The 20,077-nt window shown below is 41.7% G+C and overlaps 1 protein-coding gene across 5 annotated transcripts; it reads right to left on the reverse strand.

Moving 5' to 3' along the window:
• Positions 1 to 636: 636 nt before the first annotated feature.
• LOC124477384 (kinase suppressor of Ras 1-like) lies at positions 637 to 20,031 on the reverse strand. 5 transcript variants are annotated; one of them, XM_047035106.1, is made up of 22 exons: positions 19,755 to 20,030; positions 19,570 to 19,639; positions 16,234 to 16,374; positions 9,207 to 9,354; positions 8,303 to 8,729; positions 7,898 to 8,055; positions 7,669 to 7,735; positions 7,110 to 7,193; positions 6,952 to 7,013; positions 6,603 to 6,712; positions 6,207 to 6,381; positions 5,849 to 5,890; positions 5,418 to 5,475; positions 5,087 to 5,141; positions 4,425 to 4,670; positions 3,884 to 4,080; positions 3,556 to 3,652; positions 3,341 to 3,474; positions 3,079 to 3,210; positions 2,799 to 2,934; positions 2,510 to 2,643; positions 637 to 1,797 (listed from the first exon to the last, which is right to left on the reverse strand). In XM_047035106.1, exons 3-22 carry the CDS (start codon positions 16,315 to 16,317, stop codon positions 1,710 to 1,712), a joined length of 2,634 nt encoding a protein of 877 aa, XP_046891062.1. In that variant the 5' UTR covers positions 16,318 to 16,374; positions 19,570 to 19,639; positions 19,755 to 20,030; the 3' UTR covers positions 637 to 1,709. The 5 variants fall into 5 exon arrangements, with proteins under 5 accessions (XP_046891062.1, XP_046891060.1, XP_046891061.1 ...); XM_047035104.1 differs by having other exon boundaries at positions 19,570 to 20,031; XM_047035105.1 differs by lacking the exon at positions 5,849 to 5,890 and having other exon boundaries at positions 19,570 to 20,030.
• Between the last annotated feature and the right edge of the window lie 46 nt (positions 20,032 to 20,077).

Genomic DNA, 20,077 nt, shown 5'->3' on the forward strand with positions numbered 1-20,077 from the left:
AGGGTGGTTTTGTCCGACATGTCCGACAATCATTTACCAAGGGAGTTGATCAGTGAACTTGAATAACACGTTTACACACCTCACAACCCATTCACCATACTGACCTTTAAAATGAGACTGGTAACACAAAGTACTCGTGTTAATTACATGTAAACACAGAAATACATAGGCTTTATTTATGATAAATATTCCCAAGACAAATCTGCATGTCCCCTTTCAGAGACCATTGATTTTTTAAGTGCCGCATTATGGTTTCAAGAAAATATTAAGTAATAATTTCAACATACAGTTTAGCCTTGTGTCATTTGACATGACAGAAGAAAATTGTCAATAATATTGAATCATTGAATACCCAAGCATCAGGTATTTTGGTTGAATCAAACCAACTGGATAGACCACTGAGAATATATTTTAATTAAGCATCTCATTCTGAATATAGCATATTGTTACAGCATTAATTAGGTTATCTGTCTCTCAATCTGCTTATCTTGGGCCAAGAAGCAAACCTTAAGATGTAAACTCTTAGGCTCATAATATCAGACTGTCCCATCTTAGAAAAGCACCAAGCGCAATGGTTAAAGTCCAAAAGTAGGCATACACTTAAATGTTGCAAGCCCAATAAGACACAGGATCTCATTATAGTGAATGAAGTTTTATTGTCTTTGAAACTAGAGAAAGTGCACTGACTAACCACAATCTGTACGTTTTACAATGCATAAAATACACAGGCCATAACATTTGTCATTACCAAAAATATCTATATAAAGATATATACATAAATAGGTGTTGCGTACCTATTTAATATACACATCATATAAAATATTTGTACAAATAATGAACAGATATGTACAATAAATAAAAGCTATACATGTATATATGTACACAAATCTGACAGATGATTGTATTGTTTTCACTGCACACATTCGATCACAGTAGTCTTTCACAAGGTTGTGCCATTACAGTACATTCATCCATTCAAAACAAGAATGCACTGGCGAGATTTACAAACACACAAGTGAAAGACAGAGAGAACACATACGACCAAGGCACATCAAAGAGCAGTGGTGACCCATCTTATTATTATAAAACATATTTTTGTTTCTTGATAAGACTCAGTTTTATACTATGACAATCCTGTTCAATGCTACCTTCAAATCCGCACACACAATGCAATCCTGTTTCCCAATCACAAAAAAATCCAGTCTTTAGACTGTCAGAGATTATGTGCGTACAGAAAGTACAGCACACAATTCAAATGGTTGGGTCAAACCAAAGTTAAAACAAGAAGATTTTACTATATTCCTTGTTTAATCGCACAGTAAAGATATCAGCCGGTGGTGAACCGAAAAGATCCAATACACTTGGAATATGATGGTGTATAGGGAACCTCATACCTCTTATTTTTTACACTTAATATTAGCTGTCTTAAGTTTCAACAGATAAAACACAATTTAAACATGAGTTCCCATTTACTTAACTCTCTGAGGCCTTTATTGTCTTACAAATACAGAATCTGGCTTCTCAACCCTCAACATGCATACGCATGTGTTTCCCCACTAAGAGAAACAAGGAAGGCAAATGGCAATCAGCACTTACATAGTGAAAGGGAGTGTCATTAGACACACTGATCCTAAATCCTCTATCCTCTACCCTATCCCCCAAAAATCATCCACTTCAACAATCATTCAGTACTGGGGGCTACTTAGGGATCAGCTGCTGTATTTATACATGTAGGGACAACGAGAGTGCAGGCCCTGACAACAGTGGTCCCGCAGACAGTGGTGGTGATCCCATGGCCTTTTTACACATTATAGAAAGACGAAAGAGAAAAAGTAGGAACAGAGAAATAGAGTGAGGTGAAGAAGAGACGGGGGGGGGGGGGGGTGGAGTTTGAATTAAGATTGAGCATACACAGAAAAAAAAGGGATGGCCATTTTCATTGTTGACAGGGAAACATAGAGAGGGCGTTGTAGAAGTGTAGTTGGGATCCAGGGAAAAGAGGTCAAGGAGAGCAGTAGCAGTGGATGAGAAGCCAGGTTACCATCCAGGACAGAGTAGAACCGAAACAAAAAGAGACAGAAATTCGGTGAAACTCAGAGTAGAGATGGATTTGAAAGAGATGCACTAAAGCAGAGAAATTAAACACCTAAAGCAGCAACCCCCACTTAGACGGCAGGACAGAGAGGACAATGGGGGTGGTAGGTAATGGATAAAACTTAACATGTTTCTAATAAGGCAATCAAGTTATCCACAATTAGAAGAAACCATTAACATGGAATAAAATTATATGAAAGTGATTGCTAATTTTCAGAAGGTTGAATCATTCTGTTTGCAATTCCAAAACATCCTGCCCATCACAGCGGAATCAACACCTTCATAGGTGCCCTGTTTGTTTTGCAACTTGGTCTTATACGAGTGTGTGCCAAAAGTGGAGCGGGATCAATGGAGAGTCAACAATGGCCCCCAATTATCCCCCCACACACACACATTGTCTGTCTAAGATACATACTCGGCTGACTTCCAGAAGTGACCAGGGTGGGACAGTCTGCGGTTGAGCTTGGGCAGCTTCTCTAGCATGTCCGTCAACTGGGTGAAAGTTGGTCGCTCAACTGAATGAAACGACCAGCAGGCCGTCAGGATCTCCTGAAGGGGTGAGCATTTAAATAATTTATGGATTATGTTTAGTTGTGTTGATCATTTGTTAGTACTAACCCATTTTATCATGTCTGTTAAAAAGCACAAACTTTACTATAGAGCAGTAAAGTATACATTTATGATAGACTGATGTGTGACCTCACCGTGACTTCCTTGCCCAAGCTAACTTCGGATAGGACCTTCTTGATACCCTGGCCGCTGCCAACCAACCATATGGTGGCTTCTGCTGGGTGGTTTTTGATTGGCCAGTCTCCGGCCTGCAGCTCGTACCAAATAGTGCTTAGGATTGACATTTCTGTAGTTAGCTTTACGTAATCACGGATTGCACTGAGGAATACAGTATTGGTGGGGTATAGTAAGAGGAGGATTGGGTTGCAAAACCCTTGATGTTTAGCAGGAGAGAGTAAGGGTGTCTTAAAGTACCTGAAAGCATAGACATCTGCAGCGTTGGAAAAAGGAAGCTGGTCCTCATGGTTGCCTGGGCCCATCCTGCGAACAATCTCTGGAGCAAGGTAACATATCCACCCGTGAGGTAGCTTCAGCTTGTCCTCGCGCCTGGTAACGTGTGCACAAGCACACACACACACACACAGAAACAAGTACAAAAAACACTTACAAACTTAAACTGTGACTTATGTATGCATTCCTTTGTTATTTAAACAACCTTAAAAAAAAAAAAACTCACCTTCCTTCTTGAACTACTCCTGACATTCCAAAAAGGCCAAAGTCTGTGATGACCACTTTGTTTGAGTCATAGAAAACATTCTTGGACTTGAGGTCCTTATGGACAATGCCTTTGGCATGAAGATAACCCATTCCCTGTGAAGAGGATTGGTGATCAGGTCTTTGAACTAAAATAAGAGATGTTTAATAGCACTATATATAGTATTGGTAACATACCTTCACAATTTCCTGAGCTATTTGCCTGGTCTTGTGGATGTCCAATTTGTGCTTGGAGTCCCTCACCACAGAGAATAATGTTCGACCTTTACAGAAACTGAAAAGTAAAGTTATTTTTAATTAGATTAGATATTTCAATGAGAATAATATGCAGGAAACAGATCAAATGGTTTAATTATTGTAAATAAAACTGGTAATGAGTAGAAAATTACATTGAATGTACATTAACACTATGAATACTTATTTATACACACAAATAAATAACATTCTCCCCCCGAAAAAGGGGTCTTTTGGAGGCGCCCATGGCAGTGCCCATCAGGTGACCAACCTGGTGATGATGGCGAGGTGCGGCGGGTGCATGCAGGCGCCCATGAAGAGAACAACATTCTCATGGCGTGTCTGTCGGTAGTTCATCACCTCCTTCTTGAACAGCTTGAGGTGGCCCTGGTTGTTACCATCAATCTCCAGCAGGCGGATGGCAACCTCACCATGCCAACGACCCTTATGTACTTTCCCCCAACGGCCCTGAGGGAATGGGGCAAACCAATAAGTTGTTTTCTTGAAATGGAAGTTCCAAATATATGAAATGCCATTTGTAGCCATGTAATAATATAACATTCTACTAAAAAAGGATGCAAACACCCCAATCCCAACGTAAACGTAACTGACTTCTTCCATCAACTGACTGTATACTTCATATTAAGTGTGTCACAAAGAGAACCAAGTTTGGTAACATGAAGCAACAACACATTTCTCTTTACCTAAGCATGAAAAGCCAGGTCCCACTTAAATCTAAACGTATGTACTATGCTGCCCTAAAGCTGCACTCCCTCTATGTTGTCGGCGACAATGCCATCATTGATGTTTACCTTGCCGATGAGCTCGCCCAGTACCAGCTGTTCATAGGGGATGTCCCATTCCTGCAGGTAGACACTAGTCTGACTGGCTTTACGGGTGATTGGTCCCCTCCAGTGGCCCCCACCCCCAAAGCCCCCTGAGTTGGGCAGATCCTCAAGTTCATCCCCGTTGCACTCTTCATCCAACGGCCTCTCGTCTCTTCCCTCTCCGTCCCCTGTGGTATTCTCCTCTCCAGGGTACTCTTCCTCCTCTGCCTCCTGTAAAGATACCTAGTCCTTATTACCAAGGAATACGTTTTTGTCCTTAGTGCTGAATAAAATGTTTCTGTGCAAGGGCTAGTCATAGTTGCACAGGTACGCAACACATTTGTCTCATGACATTTGGGGAAAGAATATCTCTCATAAATTCCTTGGATGAAAGGGATCAAGCAACATGACAAACAGTTACAGAAGATATAAAATCATGTAATGTAGTAATCAAACTAAAAATTGTATGTTATCAAAGTAAGGGCCGGCACTTCAGCAAAAGTTCCCCATATGATGTTTTATTTTTTCATTTTGCACGGCTAAGACAAGTTCCTATCCAATCTGATGGCATCAGACACTAGACTGAAGACATGTCGTTTCTCTAACCTGCTACCTTTTATTCCAGTCAGTAATGTTATGCTACTTACCACTCCAGTCTTTACTCCAAGATTCTGCTGCTCAGTCACAGCCAGCTGGGTTTCTCTGCCAAAAGGAACATTTCCATGATAATCAGTGATCCCCTAACCTTCGTCCAACCTTGGCACTATACTTGTGTCAACATACTATTTCAAGTACTTTTATTTAGTTTTCTATGCATGATTACTGTTTTGAGGTACAATTGAACAGTATTTTTCCAAACCTCACTCTAGGAGCACTAAATTAAACAAGAAAGTATTTCAAACATACCAAGCCTGAAATCCTCAGTTGACCTTTTACAGAGTTTTTGTACATCACTACACGTCACTTAAAGTCTCTTACCCAGTTTCATGGTATTTCTCAGGGTGATTTCCACAAGGATTTGAGAACGTAGGCACATCTGTGGATGTGAGATGATCAGAATGAAACAAACATTTAAACAAACAATAAAAACATTGTGATGTTGACGTGAGCATTCTGCACAACCATTGAGTATCATAGCCAATTGTGTCAACTAGTTTTTGTGCTAGCCTTATTACGTTATTGGCATACCACCAGTTATTTATATACACTATCAATTTTGTAAGCACACAGCCACAACAATGTCCAAGTTGACACTAATCCTGTTATTACATGTAATACAAACATAGAGTAGTTAAATTAATTGACAAGCATGTGCATTTTAACAGAAAAATGCTTCACTTCCATCCAAATCCACCAGAGGGAGGAACAGGGTGCACACAGACACAGACACAGGAGACTTGTTAACTCACCAGGAAAAATAAACTGTTGTCTAGGCAGTGAATAACAGGCAGCTAAAGGAACATATGGAAAATGATTGGAGGAAAATGAAGAAGAAAGAAGAAGGGGATACTGGATACTATGTTAGAACAGCAATAAGCAGTTTCTAGGGGATATCAGTAGGATACACACCACCAAGCATATTCAATCAGGAAATTAAGATTAAACAGTAAAGCATTTTTGAGGGGAAGGTCATTTTGTTATTAGTTTAATTGAAAAATGTGTATAGGTTATCACTGGTTGATTAGCCGTCTGAATGAGTAATTAAAAACATAGGGAGTGGCTGCTGCCTTGAGGTGCCAGTGAGGGCTGTAAGGCATGAGGCCTGACCTGGGAAGTTAAAGCGGCTGTCTCGAGGAACCTGGGGTGAAGGGTTGGGAGGTGGCGTGGCGCCGACGCTGGGGGGGTTGCTCTGTTGGAAGGGGGCTGGTGAGGAGGGCGTGGACGAGGTGGTGGACGAGGGGTTACTGCTGGAGTCTATCGGGTTCTGCAGGGAAGGGTAGTCCTGGAAGACAGGAAAGATTTCAACAGGCAGATACAAAGACTAACATGCAATCGCAAATACACACAACTGAGTACACAACAGGGATATGGGACACAGCTGGTAGTATAAATACACACAAAATCTCGTTGAGCCATTGAGATGACAGTATTTTTCATTTAAATGCATATCATGTTGCAGTAATGTTGTTGTTGAGCCTTAGAAAACCCCTTCTGAGACCTTACCTTTTTGTTTATTGCTTTAGGTAATGTCCCAAACATAATGGGCAGCTCTGCATTGCGGTCTATTTTATTATTGATGTCTGAAGGTACAGATTCTGCTCTGCGTATTGGCACTGCAATATATGTAATAAACACAATATTATTGCACTAGTAGTAGATACATGTATTTATGTGGATATTCAAAATACATTTCAGTTTTACTGTGCAGTCAAGACCAAGGAAAATGTGAAAATGTTTTGAATGTCCAGGCCCAATATATACCTTAGATCAGATTAGAGATTAGAATGGTATAGTAACATTGTCAGGTAAAACGACATTAGGTATAGTGTCACCTGGGATGGCAGGCACTTACCTTGCACAAATGATATCCTGCATGATACCGCTTCTTTGGTACATTTGTTGTGGCATTTTAACCTAAGAGAAGAGTTGCACATGTTAGACACACAGCCGATAAAGGCTTCAGTTACTGTAACCTATCCTGAATCTGGAGATGTATTATAAGACTCTTACTTGCAGTGTTTGCACTTGACTCCAAACATCATACTTTTGTGACAGACCTGACAAGTCTGAGAAAGCCAGGATTTTGTTGAAAACCTTAAAGTGTAGAAGAGGTTGTTTCATTATTTTGAATATTTGTTTCATCCACAAATGACATCTACGATCGACCACCTTGAAAGTGCAAGGAATTCTTTCAATTTAAGAAAAATAAACTGTTCCTGTCCCTCTACACTGTCACTCTCAATAAAGCAGAATTGACGAAAATATATTCTCGTAAAAAGATTTGAAAAAAAACATCCACATTTCCAGTAAAATAACATTTCTCTGAATGGTTTGCATAATTGAAATTCCTGGATTTTCCAGGCGCCGTTCTTCCTAAACCAGTGGAAGAATTTTTGGCAGGTCTGTGCCAAGATATAATACAGAGATCACATCCCGGAATTGATTTGGTAGAGTCTCTTTATGTAGCTTATTAAACCCATGGAAAACAGGATAACAGTGTGAGGAAAGCTCCTTTATGACCAAATGAGCATAAGGTGGGAAAGGAGAAATAAGGCATACCAGGACTGACCTGTGAGTTACAGCTAGGCCAATATCTCTCCTCATCTGTGGAGAACTTCGGTTTATTGCCAAGTTATCTAGAAAGAAATGAGAGAAAGACAATGGTAAACAAGGTGTTGTGTGGCAAAGAGAGAGAGACCTATATCAGATGTACTATCAGACATGACATATTTCTATCTGACACACTATATAGGGTGGCAGCATGCCATTTGCAATGAGGGGCCAGTAGCTTGACTTACTCTCCAGGAGAGTTGGGGTGCCCGGGAGTGTGTAGGGGGCAGTGGCAGGACCGGGCGTGCGTGCTGACAGCAGGGGTGAGCGTGTGGTGGGTTCCTCACACCCGTTCCCACTGTTGTTGATCTGAACATTCAGAAGCAGCTTGTTCTTTTTACCCCCCCTGTGAAACAGAGAGGAGGTCAGGTCGGTCCAGTGTTGTTGTCTGATGTGGTGCCCATATCAAAGTGAGCACTGATACATGGATGGGGGATGGCATGGGGTGGGGACAGTATGCCTACTACTTCATACTTCTGACATGCAAAAAGGACATTTAAAAACTCCAAGAAAATATTAACGTGTCCAAAAAATAAACAAAAGGTTTAACTTATTAAAAAGGAGGACATCAATGTTTACAACTAAAGACCCACTTTCTGGGAGTGGGCTCCTCGATTCGGTTGGCCAGCTGGGACTCTTGACTCTTGCTTCGCGTCAGTGAAATATTGGGCAGGAGCTGCAGCAGTTTCCTGGATGAGGGCGGTGTGGTTCGGGGGAGCTTGTTACGGCTCTTGGTGGTCGGGGTGGCAGGCGGGGTGGCCAAGATGTGCGCTGAAGGAGTGAAAGCATCCATTGTGTCCTCTGTGCAAATGTAGGGCACCTGGTGGTCTGAACAGGGCACAATGGATACAGAGACGGAGCGGCCGTGGGTGGGGCTGTGGGTGCTGTGGGTGCTGGGGAGGAGGCCCGGGCTCTGGGGATGGAGGTCCACTGAGCGTGACCGGAGGTCCCCTGGAGGTGAGGTGGCACTGTCACAAAGAGGGGGTTCTAGGATGCAGGAACCCTCACGATGGTCACCGCCTGCGAAAGTGTAACGATGGAGCGGTGAGTCAGGAAGCAGGGGCAGGTGAAAACTTATGATCAAATAACAAAACCATGAACGAAACAATACAAAATGTTGAACACGCCAGTAACTGAGAGTAATAAGAACTAAAAACATAACATAATAAACAGATATATACAGAGGAGGAAATGATGAAGGACGTGTAGTCTAAAAGTGCATGATGATTGACAAGACTGGTGGTTAGAACTCAGGTGACCTTGTATGCATAGAGGAGGAGCAGGAGAAGACGTGACAGACGGGATAAAAACACCACACTTTGGGATGAATAGAATACATTATGTATTCTACTCTACATTAGGTACACATAATAATAAAAAATTACAGACATGTATCAATGTAAGAAATAACATGACGCAAACATTGTATCATTCGGTTATAATGTAGTCAGCACGAGTAACACACTTTGCCTCACAAACAAGCTACTGCGTACTCACCTATTTCAGTGGCGCTCTTGAGGCAAGAGAGGGCAGCAGTGAGACGGGAGCACTCTTCAGAGTTAGAGCCCAGTCTTCTCATTGTGTCCCCCACTTGAGAACTGGACATCTGCAGCAAAGCATCCAGGGACAACTTTGCTGGTAAAGCCTGAAAATGCCCAAATATAGGGAGAGAGAAAGAGGCAGACAAGAAGGTAAAGTGAAGGGGGGAAGAAATGGGGTGAGAATGAGGGAAAGATACAAGACGGAGAATGAGTGCGGAACATGTTTTTTAAGTACAGGAGGGTAGGGAAGATTGATTGATGGGACTGACAGAACAAAGGAATAACATATAAAGATATGTTTAGAGTTATGAGTGTATGTGCCTCACAGTCAGATTTATAAAGCATAATAAAGAGATATGTTGAGCTATGTTGATGGGACGAAAATCTGTGTCAACCATGTCATTTCAGTAAGTACACTGTGGATACTATTTAATAAAAAGCCACTAATAAGCCACAATAAAAGAGGCACTAGTATAAACCAAATTAAGGCAGAACTTGGAAAGCCAAAAATAACAGGCAGCCAAGGATCAGACAACTTTTCTACTGCTGCAGCAATGTCAAAATGTCACAGCAGAGATAGGACATACCTGAGCTTATTTTACGAGTCAAACAACTGAAGAACACATTATTAGGTGGTGAGATAAGATTCAATTGATCCTATACAAGAGCCCTAAAGTGTAGTTTTGGTTGGATATACAGGAAGTTGAAAGATATATAATGTGTATGTAACATATCTCTGTTTAGTGCTTTGAACATGGTTCAAAGTACATTCTTCAACTCGACACCAATGCATTCATGCATGCCTGACTGGTGAATCCTGGAATATATTGGCAAACCGTAAAAAGCTTTTGCCAGTGGACCATCCGCCCCCGTTTTACCGGAATGCATTCTCTCAGGCCTGTGTCTCCCAGGCGACCGCCCCCAAGCTCAATGGACTGTGCTAAAAAGAACAGAAGTGTTTTTTTGTGGGGGGCAGCTTAATCGCCTGGCAACCGAGCAGTTTCCCTATTGTCTCCATGGTAAATAAATGGATAGGGTGAGATGATATGCACAAAAGAGTGTATGACATGGTGACTGGCATAGTGTGTGACAGGAGGAGGAAAAAAGCTTGTGGGTCAACTGCTGAAGATGCTACTTCTGTGTAATGGAACCCTAGATAAAAACCACATGAAAAACAATTCAAAAACAAATTCAACAACAAACAATTCAACAATTCAAAAGCATAGTTGAGATAAAAACCTATTGACACAAGGTATCAGTACTGGACCTAAAACAAATGCGTATCAGATTGAAAGTTCAACTACAAGATATAAATATATCAAAAGGAGGACAGACAAAACAACTGCAACCAAAAAGAGGCCTCTTCTAGCTAAACATACCGGCTATAAATAATGTGTAATAAAGTTTTGTGGGTTTTTCTTGACGTGTTAATTCCAGGGTTCATCCTAGGTGTGTCCACACCATGTCTCTTGCTGTTCATGAGAAGAAAATGGATCCCATTACATTTACATTTAGCAGATGCTCTTATCCAGAGCGACTTACAGTAGTAAGAGTAGTAGAGTGAAGTGCCTTGCCCAAGGACACGTAATTTGGTCAAACTGGCAACCTTCTGATTAATAGCCTGATTCCTTAACCGCTCAGCCATCTGAGCCCCATTAGCAGGGGTTAAGATTAAAAGCAATAGCTGACCACAACTTTGGTCAATCTAAAAATAGAGTAGATTAAAAACAAAATACTACATTTTATGTGGTGAATTATGGTTTGTGAAAAGTTTCAAAGGAAAATGAATGAAAATGAACCTCACAACCATAAAACCATAAATAGTTTTGTGTTTTGTAGTATAGTACAACATAGCTACTGTGACAGGTGTAATAGCCTGCTGTAGCTGTGTGCTAAAATAAACATTGTGCATCAATCTCAAAGTGCATCAACAATCTAGCTAGCTAGTCAACAGAGATCAAGTCTGCTAACCAACTAGGCCTAGTTCATCCAGCTAACAGATTACTAGATAACTAGCTGGCAGTAACCCTACCCAATAATTCAAGGGCCTAACTCACTGAAAGAACTATCTCTGGAAGACAAATAAGACAACTGGCAACCTCTGTAATTCTGCAGCAACTGTCTATCGAAGTTAGTTGACAAGTTGATGAGGTATCAACAGCTATAAATTCATTAGAGTTTGCAAGTTTTTTTTTACGCTAGTCTTCATATTTCAAGCGTTCCATCGGTTCACTTGCTTCTTTTCCAACGACTCAGTATTTACAACTTTTCAACCTCCTGACAACCTCTCAACATGGGACTAGTGGGCGTGGCGGCAGACAGACGTTGTATTTAAAGGCCGAAGAGTTATTTTTGCCCTTTTGTTTCAATTGACAAAAATAAACTAACCCGACGCTGTAGTCTGATAGTGTGGCCCCAAGGACACCACCCAGGAAAGTGCCAGCTTGGTATTGAAGGGCTGTATTGGAGACCTGAATGATACAAGCCTTACAGTTTTATGTGGGAATGTAGAATAAACAACTCAAAAGTGGTCCTTAGCCTCCTTGTAGTGGTAATTTACTGAGCATGTAACAAAAGCTTTGAAGTAAAGGTTAAAGGGCAGACGTGTGGTCGTAAAAGGAACATGCTTCTGCCTGGGCTTCATTGAGTGCCCATTTAATACAGAGGAGGCACGGAGATCAAAGAGAGGGTGGAGTGGGTGGCAGCTACTGTTCGCAGCCATGGAGCAAGATAGAGAAAGAGAGGGAAAGAAAGAGTTGGAAAGAGAGAGAGTCCAAGAACCAGACAGTATCTGCTTCACACACACACACACACACGTGTGTTGTAAAAGAAGAGCATATAAGCAATTAGCCCACATTTGTTGTGCCTGTACGCACACACAGAGTATTTTTTATCAAAGTGTCAACAAGTATGGGTTTTCTGTGTATATTGTGTGTTTGAGCTTCTCTGCATGTGTGTGTGTGTGAGAGAGAGAGACAGGGTGGGTCATTATGCTGAGTGTGGCAGGCCAGGACCATAAACCAACTGTTTGAAAGGCTGACACATACCAATACCTGGCCAGTGTCTGGGCATGCCTTGTGTTTAGTGTTGACATAACCAGAAGCATGATACAAGATGATGACTGACTATGTAATAGAGAGAGAGAGATAGAGAGGAAGGGAGGGGTAGAGAGAAAGACAGATCATTACCGGTACATCAAGGAAAGTCTCTTTCTGTAAATCATTAAACAAACATGACCATAAGGGCTGGAGTTCATACTGACTTTGAGAGCGGGGACACCCCTAAACATCCACACATCTAACACTGGAGCTACACATGACGAAGCATACTATGCAACCACACAGACACACACACACACAGAGAGAGACTTATTGAGAGGACAGAAAATACAACAATGACAAATACTCCTTCTCAAAGACAACAGATTACCATCAATGTGTCTCTACTCAGACGCTACTGTATATTTTTATGTACAAACCCTCAAAGCTACACAACGTCCATCAAGCTGAACAGTGTGGAAACAAATCGCTCAACAGCTGAAGAGTAACAAAGACAATCTTTCAAAACACAAACAAACATCTAGTGAACACAATTTAGACCAAGTTACAATTGTAGCCTAAGCATAGCTCTCCCAATCTCTCCCCTTTCTACGTACCATGTTGTGGATATTGACTCCGTTTTTTCGTTGCTCCTTCTCATGCCCCAGAGAGGTTTACGAGGGTTACGAAACCAAACACTTTAAACTCCTGTCATATTGTGTGAACAACTGAGAAGTCTTGCCTTGCGCACACTCCCAGTTTTTCCCCTCCCTCTCTTTACCTCGGCCCCTCCTTCTTTCCAACAAGTTCGATAGCCAGCAAGCCAGTCTGTCTGCCTGTCTATCTCTCTCTCTTTGTGTCTGTCTTCCTGCTGGCATTCTAATTGAATGCATCAACAACTGTTCGTCACTGCACCCCCACAGGCCCCACCAGCCCCTCTAACCTTCTCCCTATGTATGCCAGGGTAGGACCAAAACAAAATAGCTGTAGGCAATAGCCCATAAAACAGAAAATAGAAGGTTAATCTGTGATGGTTGGTTGACACCAAGCACATTTAAAACAGCTTAAACAGTAAATATTACAGACTTTACATAGGCCAATATAATTGAATGATATAGCTCAACCTCAGGGTTAAAGTTAGGGCTGGTGGTACTGAAGGGTTAACTACGTATCTTGCACTGTCAGCAATCTTAAGTATAGGCAACCCCATTCAAACTATCATAAAACAGAAACTGCAGCAGTCTCTCTCAGTACATATTTTACAGAAAGTCAAGAGCAGTGCCATGAGAATCATGTGTCTAATCAGTCTTTTACCACCTTGAGATAATGGCTGTGCTTCCTGTGCAGTACTGCTTTTTTCCAGCCTTTACTGCCTAACTGTTCTAGAAGTGACTTGCCACACAAGACTAGACACAGAAAGAAGAAAAAGGGGGGAAAGAGGCTGAGAAAGGGAGGGGAGAAAATGGGAGGGGTACATATTCCACAAGGGCACAGGAAACCGTTTTTTGGGGGGGGGCCTTTGTAATGTTACTTTTTTCCAACAACTCCCACACTTCCAGGAAAGGAAAGGCTTGCCGCAACTGACCTAAGATTTCACTTGCCACTGAGTGTTGCTGTTAGGCATATCTTTTACTGCAGAAAAACATTAGGCATTTAAATAGCCAGAATGATCAAATATGTATAATAAAACAGTTTTTAAAAGTATAGTACAGTATTACATGCATGTATTTGACCAGATAGGGGCACAGACGGCTCCGACCATGGGTCATCTGTGGGGGGGGGGGTTACAGGGCGACCATCCATGCTCTTGCCCATAGGAGAATTTTCATTGCTCATGTCAGCCTCTTCGTACATTTTCCAAAACTGTCCAGTCATGCAAATGTGTCTGAGAGGCACGCCTGAGCCCAGCTCTCTGGCCGGAGGGGAATTCCTTTCCGCCTTCTGTGTAAACAGTAATCCCTCCCTACACACCTCACTGATTCAAACTCACTTACACAGACAAACATTCACACACACACAGTCAGACACACACAGACAGAGACACACATACCCCCAATTCACTATGCACGCACACTCACATGAATATACTGTCCCTGCATACGCGTTCATGCACGCACAGGGAATTTATAACGACAGAGCGGTCTAAATGTGTCCTCTCTCAGCTCATCTGACTTCAAAGGTGCTTAACAGAAAATGTCAGCAGTTACTTGCCAGTGCCACCTATTATAGTGTGCAACTCTGGCCAATACATTCTGCACTCTGAGTCACATAATGGATGGGGCCATGGCTGATGAATGCCCATGTTGCCAGGACACTCAGACTCGTAAAAATGATCACACAGAGTGAATAAAAAATGTTGAATCACAAGGCTTCACTGTTCTGGAGTGTAATAATCCACTAAAAAGCCAACTAAAACTGGTCAATTAAGTCTTCAAAAGTTTTTAAAACATATTTAGGAGTCAAATGTGGTAAACTCTCAAACTACGATAAATGTAATAAGTTGATGTTCTGGAAATCCACACACAAAGCCAGGAATGCAAGTGCCCACAGTGCATACAACAGGCGTTTCAAAGTTGCCTGGAATTTGGTCAACTACATAGTAATTCTCTTGAGCAGAGTTTGAAGTGATCAATCATCCTTTCATCCAAGAAGGGCCGATATGAACAAAACAATTCAACAGCAAGGCACAGAAGCTAAATTGCATTATAAAGGCAAACATGCAGTAAAGTCTTATGCAAACAGGAATAATGTTTCTGATCAGACACAACATTGGCCTACCTAAGTACACTGGACAGAAAACCATGTGCTGGACTCTATTGCTCCTGTACACATCCACTGCAGAACAGAAGGCCTGTACACATGCTAGCCTTTATCCCCTTTGTAGTTCAAACTTACAGCCAAGTTAATCCAACTTTCTTTTGTACTGTCCTATTGGGAGTGTGTGTCCAGTCTGGTCCGCTGCTAAGCATGTGTACTCCTGCTCTCCCAGCAGCATGTGTTTCTCTGTGTGTGCGTGTGTGTGTGTGTGTGTGTGTGTGTTGGTGGTATGTGGGAAGGCAGGAGTGGGTGTTTAAAAATAGCATGCTGGGTAAAGACAGTAAGGAGGCACAGCAGCTGACTTGGCACATTCTGGAGCCTCAGAACCAGTTTGGGTTGACTGCTCATCACAAAGTGTGTGTGTATGTGTGAGGGGGGGGGGGTGTAACACTTTGTCCTTTAAATTAATCTATGTAAGTAAATAGTGATACCTACAGTAACAGCAGTCAACTTATACCTGTCACTATGGTTTGATAACAGAAGAGGGTATTGAGGTAGAGTGGTTGGGAAGAGGGTTGCATACTTTGTCTCTCAAATGGCTGTGGTGAAAGGGTTGTGTTTCCAAAATACTGGCAAAACAAACTTGGAGAAGTGGGTTGCTTTTGTTGTGTTGCTTGAATTCTTACATACTTTGTCTTCCTCTATTGTCATTCCTCCCACTATACACCTCCAACAACTACCCTTCTTGGTAAAACTTTCTCACACTCCCTCTCTTGGCTAAACATTTTAATCCCATATATTTGTAAACAGGGCTTGGCAGAGTGAGTTTAACTGGTCCCAATGTGGCTGACACAGTAAAATGAGTGTTCTTATGGGGCACTACAGTTCACAATGACACAGTAACACAAGTGAAGAGGATATTAATCCTATACCGGCATGTTGCCAGGTCCTTTTGGGTGTGTATGCATAATTAGCAGAGTTGCCAAGCTCAGGACGTTAACCTGAGTCTTTGGAGGCTCACAACACGCCAACACCTGTGACAATTGATATGCATGTATTCAGCCTGGGGTCCTGTTCCATTTGCGCTTCATTGCTTATACATTTGAATACAAAATGTACAACTTCAAAAGTGGATCTCTGGTACAGGCCACTGAAACAAACACACATAAAACACACACGTACACTCACCTGTATGAGCTCAGGTCTGAGGTTAATGGTGTGGAGCCAATCCACTAGACGAGGGTAGCTTTCCAGAGCCAGCGTCCTCTCCATCTCAGGCACTACGTGTTTGCACTGCAGTTGTTTACAGATGTAGTTCTTCAACTTTACCTATAGGGGGCACAAACAATGCTGAGAAACTAGGAATTTTACTTTGGTGTCTTGGCGACAGCATTTTAATTTCACATATCAAAACAAAGTACAAACACAACATCAAAACAAGGTTCTGACTGAGTAGAGTCAGATATTATATATTTTTTGCAACAATGACTTGAAGGAAGAGATCCAAGGGGGTGTGAGAGGAAGAGAGCAGCATTACCATACAAGACTATTTGAGTTAGTCATGATTTTGCAATAGCATTGCTGACTGTGGTAATGCAGAAGCAACAATTCTCACTGCAGAAGATGTATGTAAACCTAACTGACACTGCATGGATACGTGTCTTGCGAAGTGCCTTGCTCAAGGGGCACAACAACCCCTTTGTGACACTCATGGTCTCAGTCAGATCCCACCATTTATCTTGAATCAGGTTTGTGTCAACTATAGCTCTGCTACCAACAGTCAGTTTCGATTTCTTACCATTTCAAGTAGATTCAGAACTAAGTTATGTAAATTAAGGCAAAGGAGCAACACTCACAGAGAATCAGGAAATCCCCAAGTGAACTATGAGTTAGGGTGGCTTGAAGTCAAATGGAAAAAAAGAGTGAGAAAGTAGAAAAAGCCTATGAATAAAGGCCTTAAACTACTGTAAGAGACTGAAAATTGACAGTACCAGAATGGTACATATCTATTCTTTTTATGACATGTCTAATGTACAGCCATTATAAACATTAAGACAGCACACAAAAACAAAAAAGGATTTCCATCGAAATATGCACAGATGTAGGTTTACAGCAGCAACAGTGACATATCTAAAAGGTAGAATGGATGACCGAAAAGGGTCATTAAAGGGTTATTTAAAGGTTCAAACAGGAAGCTGTGGAAGAACCATTTCCTGAGGTCAATATCAGGTAATGCTTTCACAATATAGTTTGTTTTGAGGGAACTTGTAAACTGTGCTCTGAACAAAAAAAAATGCAGCTACACACAAACAGAGTAGTTGTACTATTTGCAAGTTGGGGAAACATAGCTGGAAACATTCACACACACCAATGAAGGGACTTCTTTGGTGTATTGGTGTAAACACGGAATGGTCTGAGTTTACAGGCACAGTGTGTACCGCATCTCAACAACCAGGCACCATGAACAATAATATCTCAATTTCAATCGTGCATTGTACAGTGCAGCAATAACGTCATTTCGTCATATCAGACCTTATATTTGCATGTTTCTGCTGCTTAAGAAATCTTACGCACGGTGGAGACTCATGTGCTGTAAGGCTTCTTTTTTTTCTTGCATAATGACTTAAGAGAGAGTGGGGCTGTAATTATAGACTCAGAGGGTGGCTCCTGTGTCCAATGTAAACACAATACAGACCGTTTACATCAGCAAACCAACGGAACCCGATTCCCCAGCCTTTGAGCTCAGGTCCGACTACCTGACAGACAGGCCTTTTGTGGGATACAGAGATGTGGGAGAAAAGAGAGATGGAGAGAGACACAAGTCTGTCATAGGCTGTCATCTCTTTCTTTTGTTCTTATCCATGTTGATTGATGGCTCCACCAACCCAGAGAATAGTTCTCCCTCCCTCCCGCTCATCCTCCACTCCCTTCTATTCCTCCCTCGTTCTCTCTGGCCCTCGCCTCTCTGTCTGTCACTCTCTGCTGGTCTGCTTTCTTGCTCAACAGGCCACACTGAGAATGCGTGGGTGGGAGACAAGCTAAATTTAGAAGCTCCCTCAGACTAGTACTCAACAAGAGCTCCACACTCTTTCCAGCTCACCCATCAGCAAGGCAGCGATGCCAGCAATTATAACTCATCCGTAGACCACAGGGATCTCTGGAATACTTTGAATAATATCAGCCTCGTCTGAGGCCTGGCAGTGAGGCCACCTTGCCAAATTTGTATTTGTTGACAACCACTTCTATGAATACAGATCATGAGACAATTATAGTTGGCACTTAGCATCCCTAACAACAACATTTAAAATAATTTTCCATGAGATTGAACAGGCAGCTCAAAACAATGCCAGGCCATCATTGTAAATACAAATATTAAGGGAATGGTTTGTGACTTCGCAGACTTAGGTGAACTGGCAAATTAAAAATAATATATTATAATTGGAGGTTTTCAATTGAACCAAACAATGGTGATTTAGTAATAAATTTGATATGAGAAGTACTAATTAGAAAAACAGTGGAATTAAAGTATGTCGGCAGATGTGAAGATAAAATGCATTCAATTGTATACAACAATAGCCCAAAAAGGGCCAAAAGCAAGATCTAAATCCAACGAGAGCCAAATATCATCAAGATCCAACTTACTGGAGGTTGCAATTAATGTTTTAATAGCTCTTGTTTTATGAAAAGTGTCACAATGAAATAGGAGGAAGAAGAGATTTGAGAGAAGGACATCTGCTCAGGGATTACGGTTTACTTTCAGACACTCCCTTCACGCCACGTGATTGTCTGTTTTTCAGTTTTAAGTAAAGTTTTCCCAAAAAGTTGTCTCCTCTTCCAGTGTTTTTCTTTCATGCTATAAGTTGTAACACAGGAGGTGTTGTAGTTCAGTGTTGTCAGCTGTCTATAGAGGATGCTTTTATGCAAGATCCTAAAGCAGGTACAACTTTCCGTGTCCAATACTACAAGGCACCAGATGCCTGGATCAAATGTCAGTTTACATTGATAAACTACTAACGAGACACCTAGGGGAAGGTGTGTATTTTGGTGTTGGCATGCGTGCGTCTCCCCAGTACCCTGTGACAGCCTGTAACGCTACAATATGGATTTCTTTAGAGTGAACCAGTAGACTGGCAGATGTTTTAACATTTTGTTCTACAAGTGCTTACTGCACTTGCGCGTATCAACGTAGCCCTACAGTTTTGCGCTCCAAAGGGAAATCTGAAGGTGAATTAAGTTAGTAATACTGGTCGTATTGGCTATTGCGATTTAACTTGTGAACCTTATTTATAGTTTAGTTAACATTTTGTTCATTCTAGCCCATCTCGACAGCGACATGCATTATTTCGGCACAGGTGCCACGAGCTGACAATGGACAGGAAGTTAAATAAAGAAGACATATGTACGCTTAAACTGATATTGGTAAACAAGCTAAAAACAGTTTTCAAAAGTGCATACACGTTTTTCAAAGTTAGCTGCTAACTTTCTGCGGTGGGTATGCTACAATGATGTAATATAGCTACCTACCTCTAAAGTGCGTATCTCGTGCTGGGTGAGGTCATTAGAAGCTGCGCATTTTGTCCGTAGTCCTTGGAGGCTGGAGATGGAGATTTCAATCATACTTTGGATAAGTTTGCATTGGTCAAGAGCTACATCTGCGTGTACTGTTTCATTTGAGATTTCACTACATTTAACCATCCTGCTATTCTCACTTGGCAGTGGCACACTATCCATTCCTCGGCATCGACGCATGCAGTTTGAAAGGTTTGCTATGAGCTTTGAATTGAAAAAATGCAGAAGATAGAAATAAATCTAAGAATTAGAGAAAAAATTCAATGCGTAGCCTAGACGCGGTAAACAGAGTCAGATCTTTTTTAGAATTACACGAGTTCTTCGATGGGATATCAGTTTGACAGCTGGATGTCATGCCGATGGCAAACATCTTTGGGTTCCGTGTTTCTCCCTGCCCTATAGAATCACTGGTTTCTCCACCACGTTCGTTTTGTCTTGTCAGTTACTGCCTGGCCGTGATGCA

The sequence above is a fragment of the Hypomesus transpacificus genome, chromosome 15, assembly GCF_021917145.1.
Source record: "Hypomesus transpacificus isolate Combined female chromosome 15, fHypTra1, whole genome shotgun sequence".
Taxonomy (NCBI): Eukaryota; Metazoa; Chordata; class Actinopteri; order Osmeriformes; family Osmeridae; genus Hypomesus; species Hypomesus transpacificus.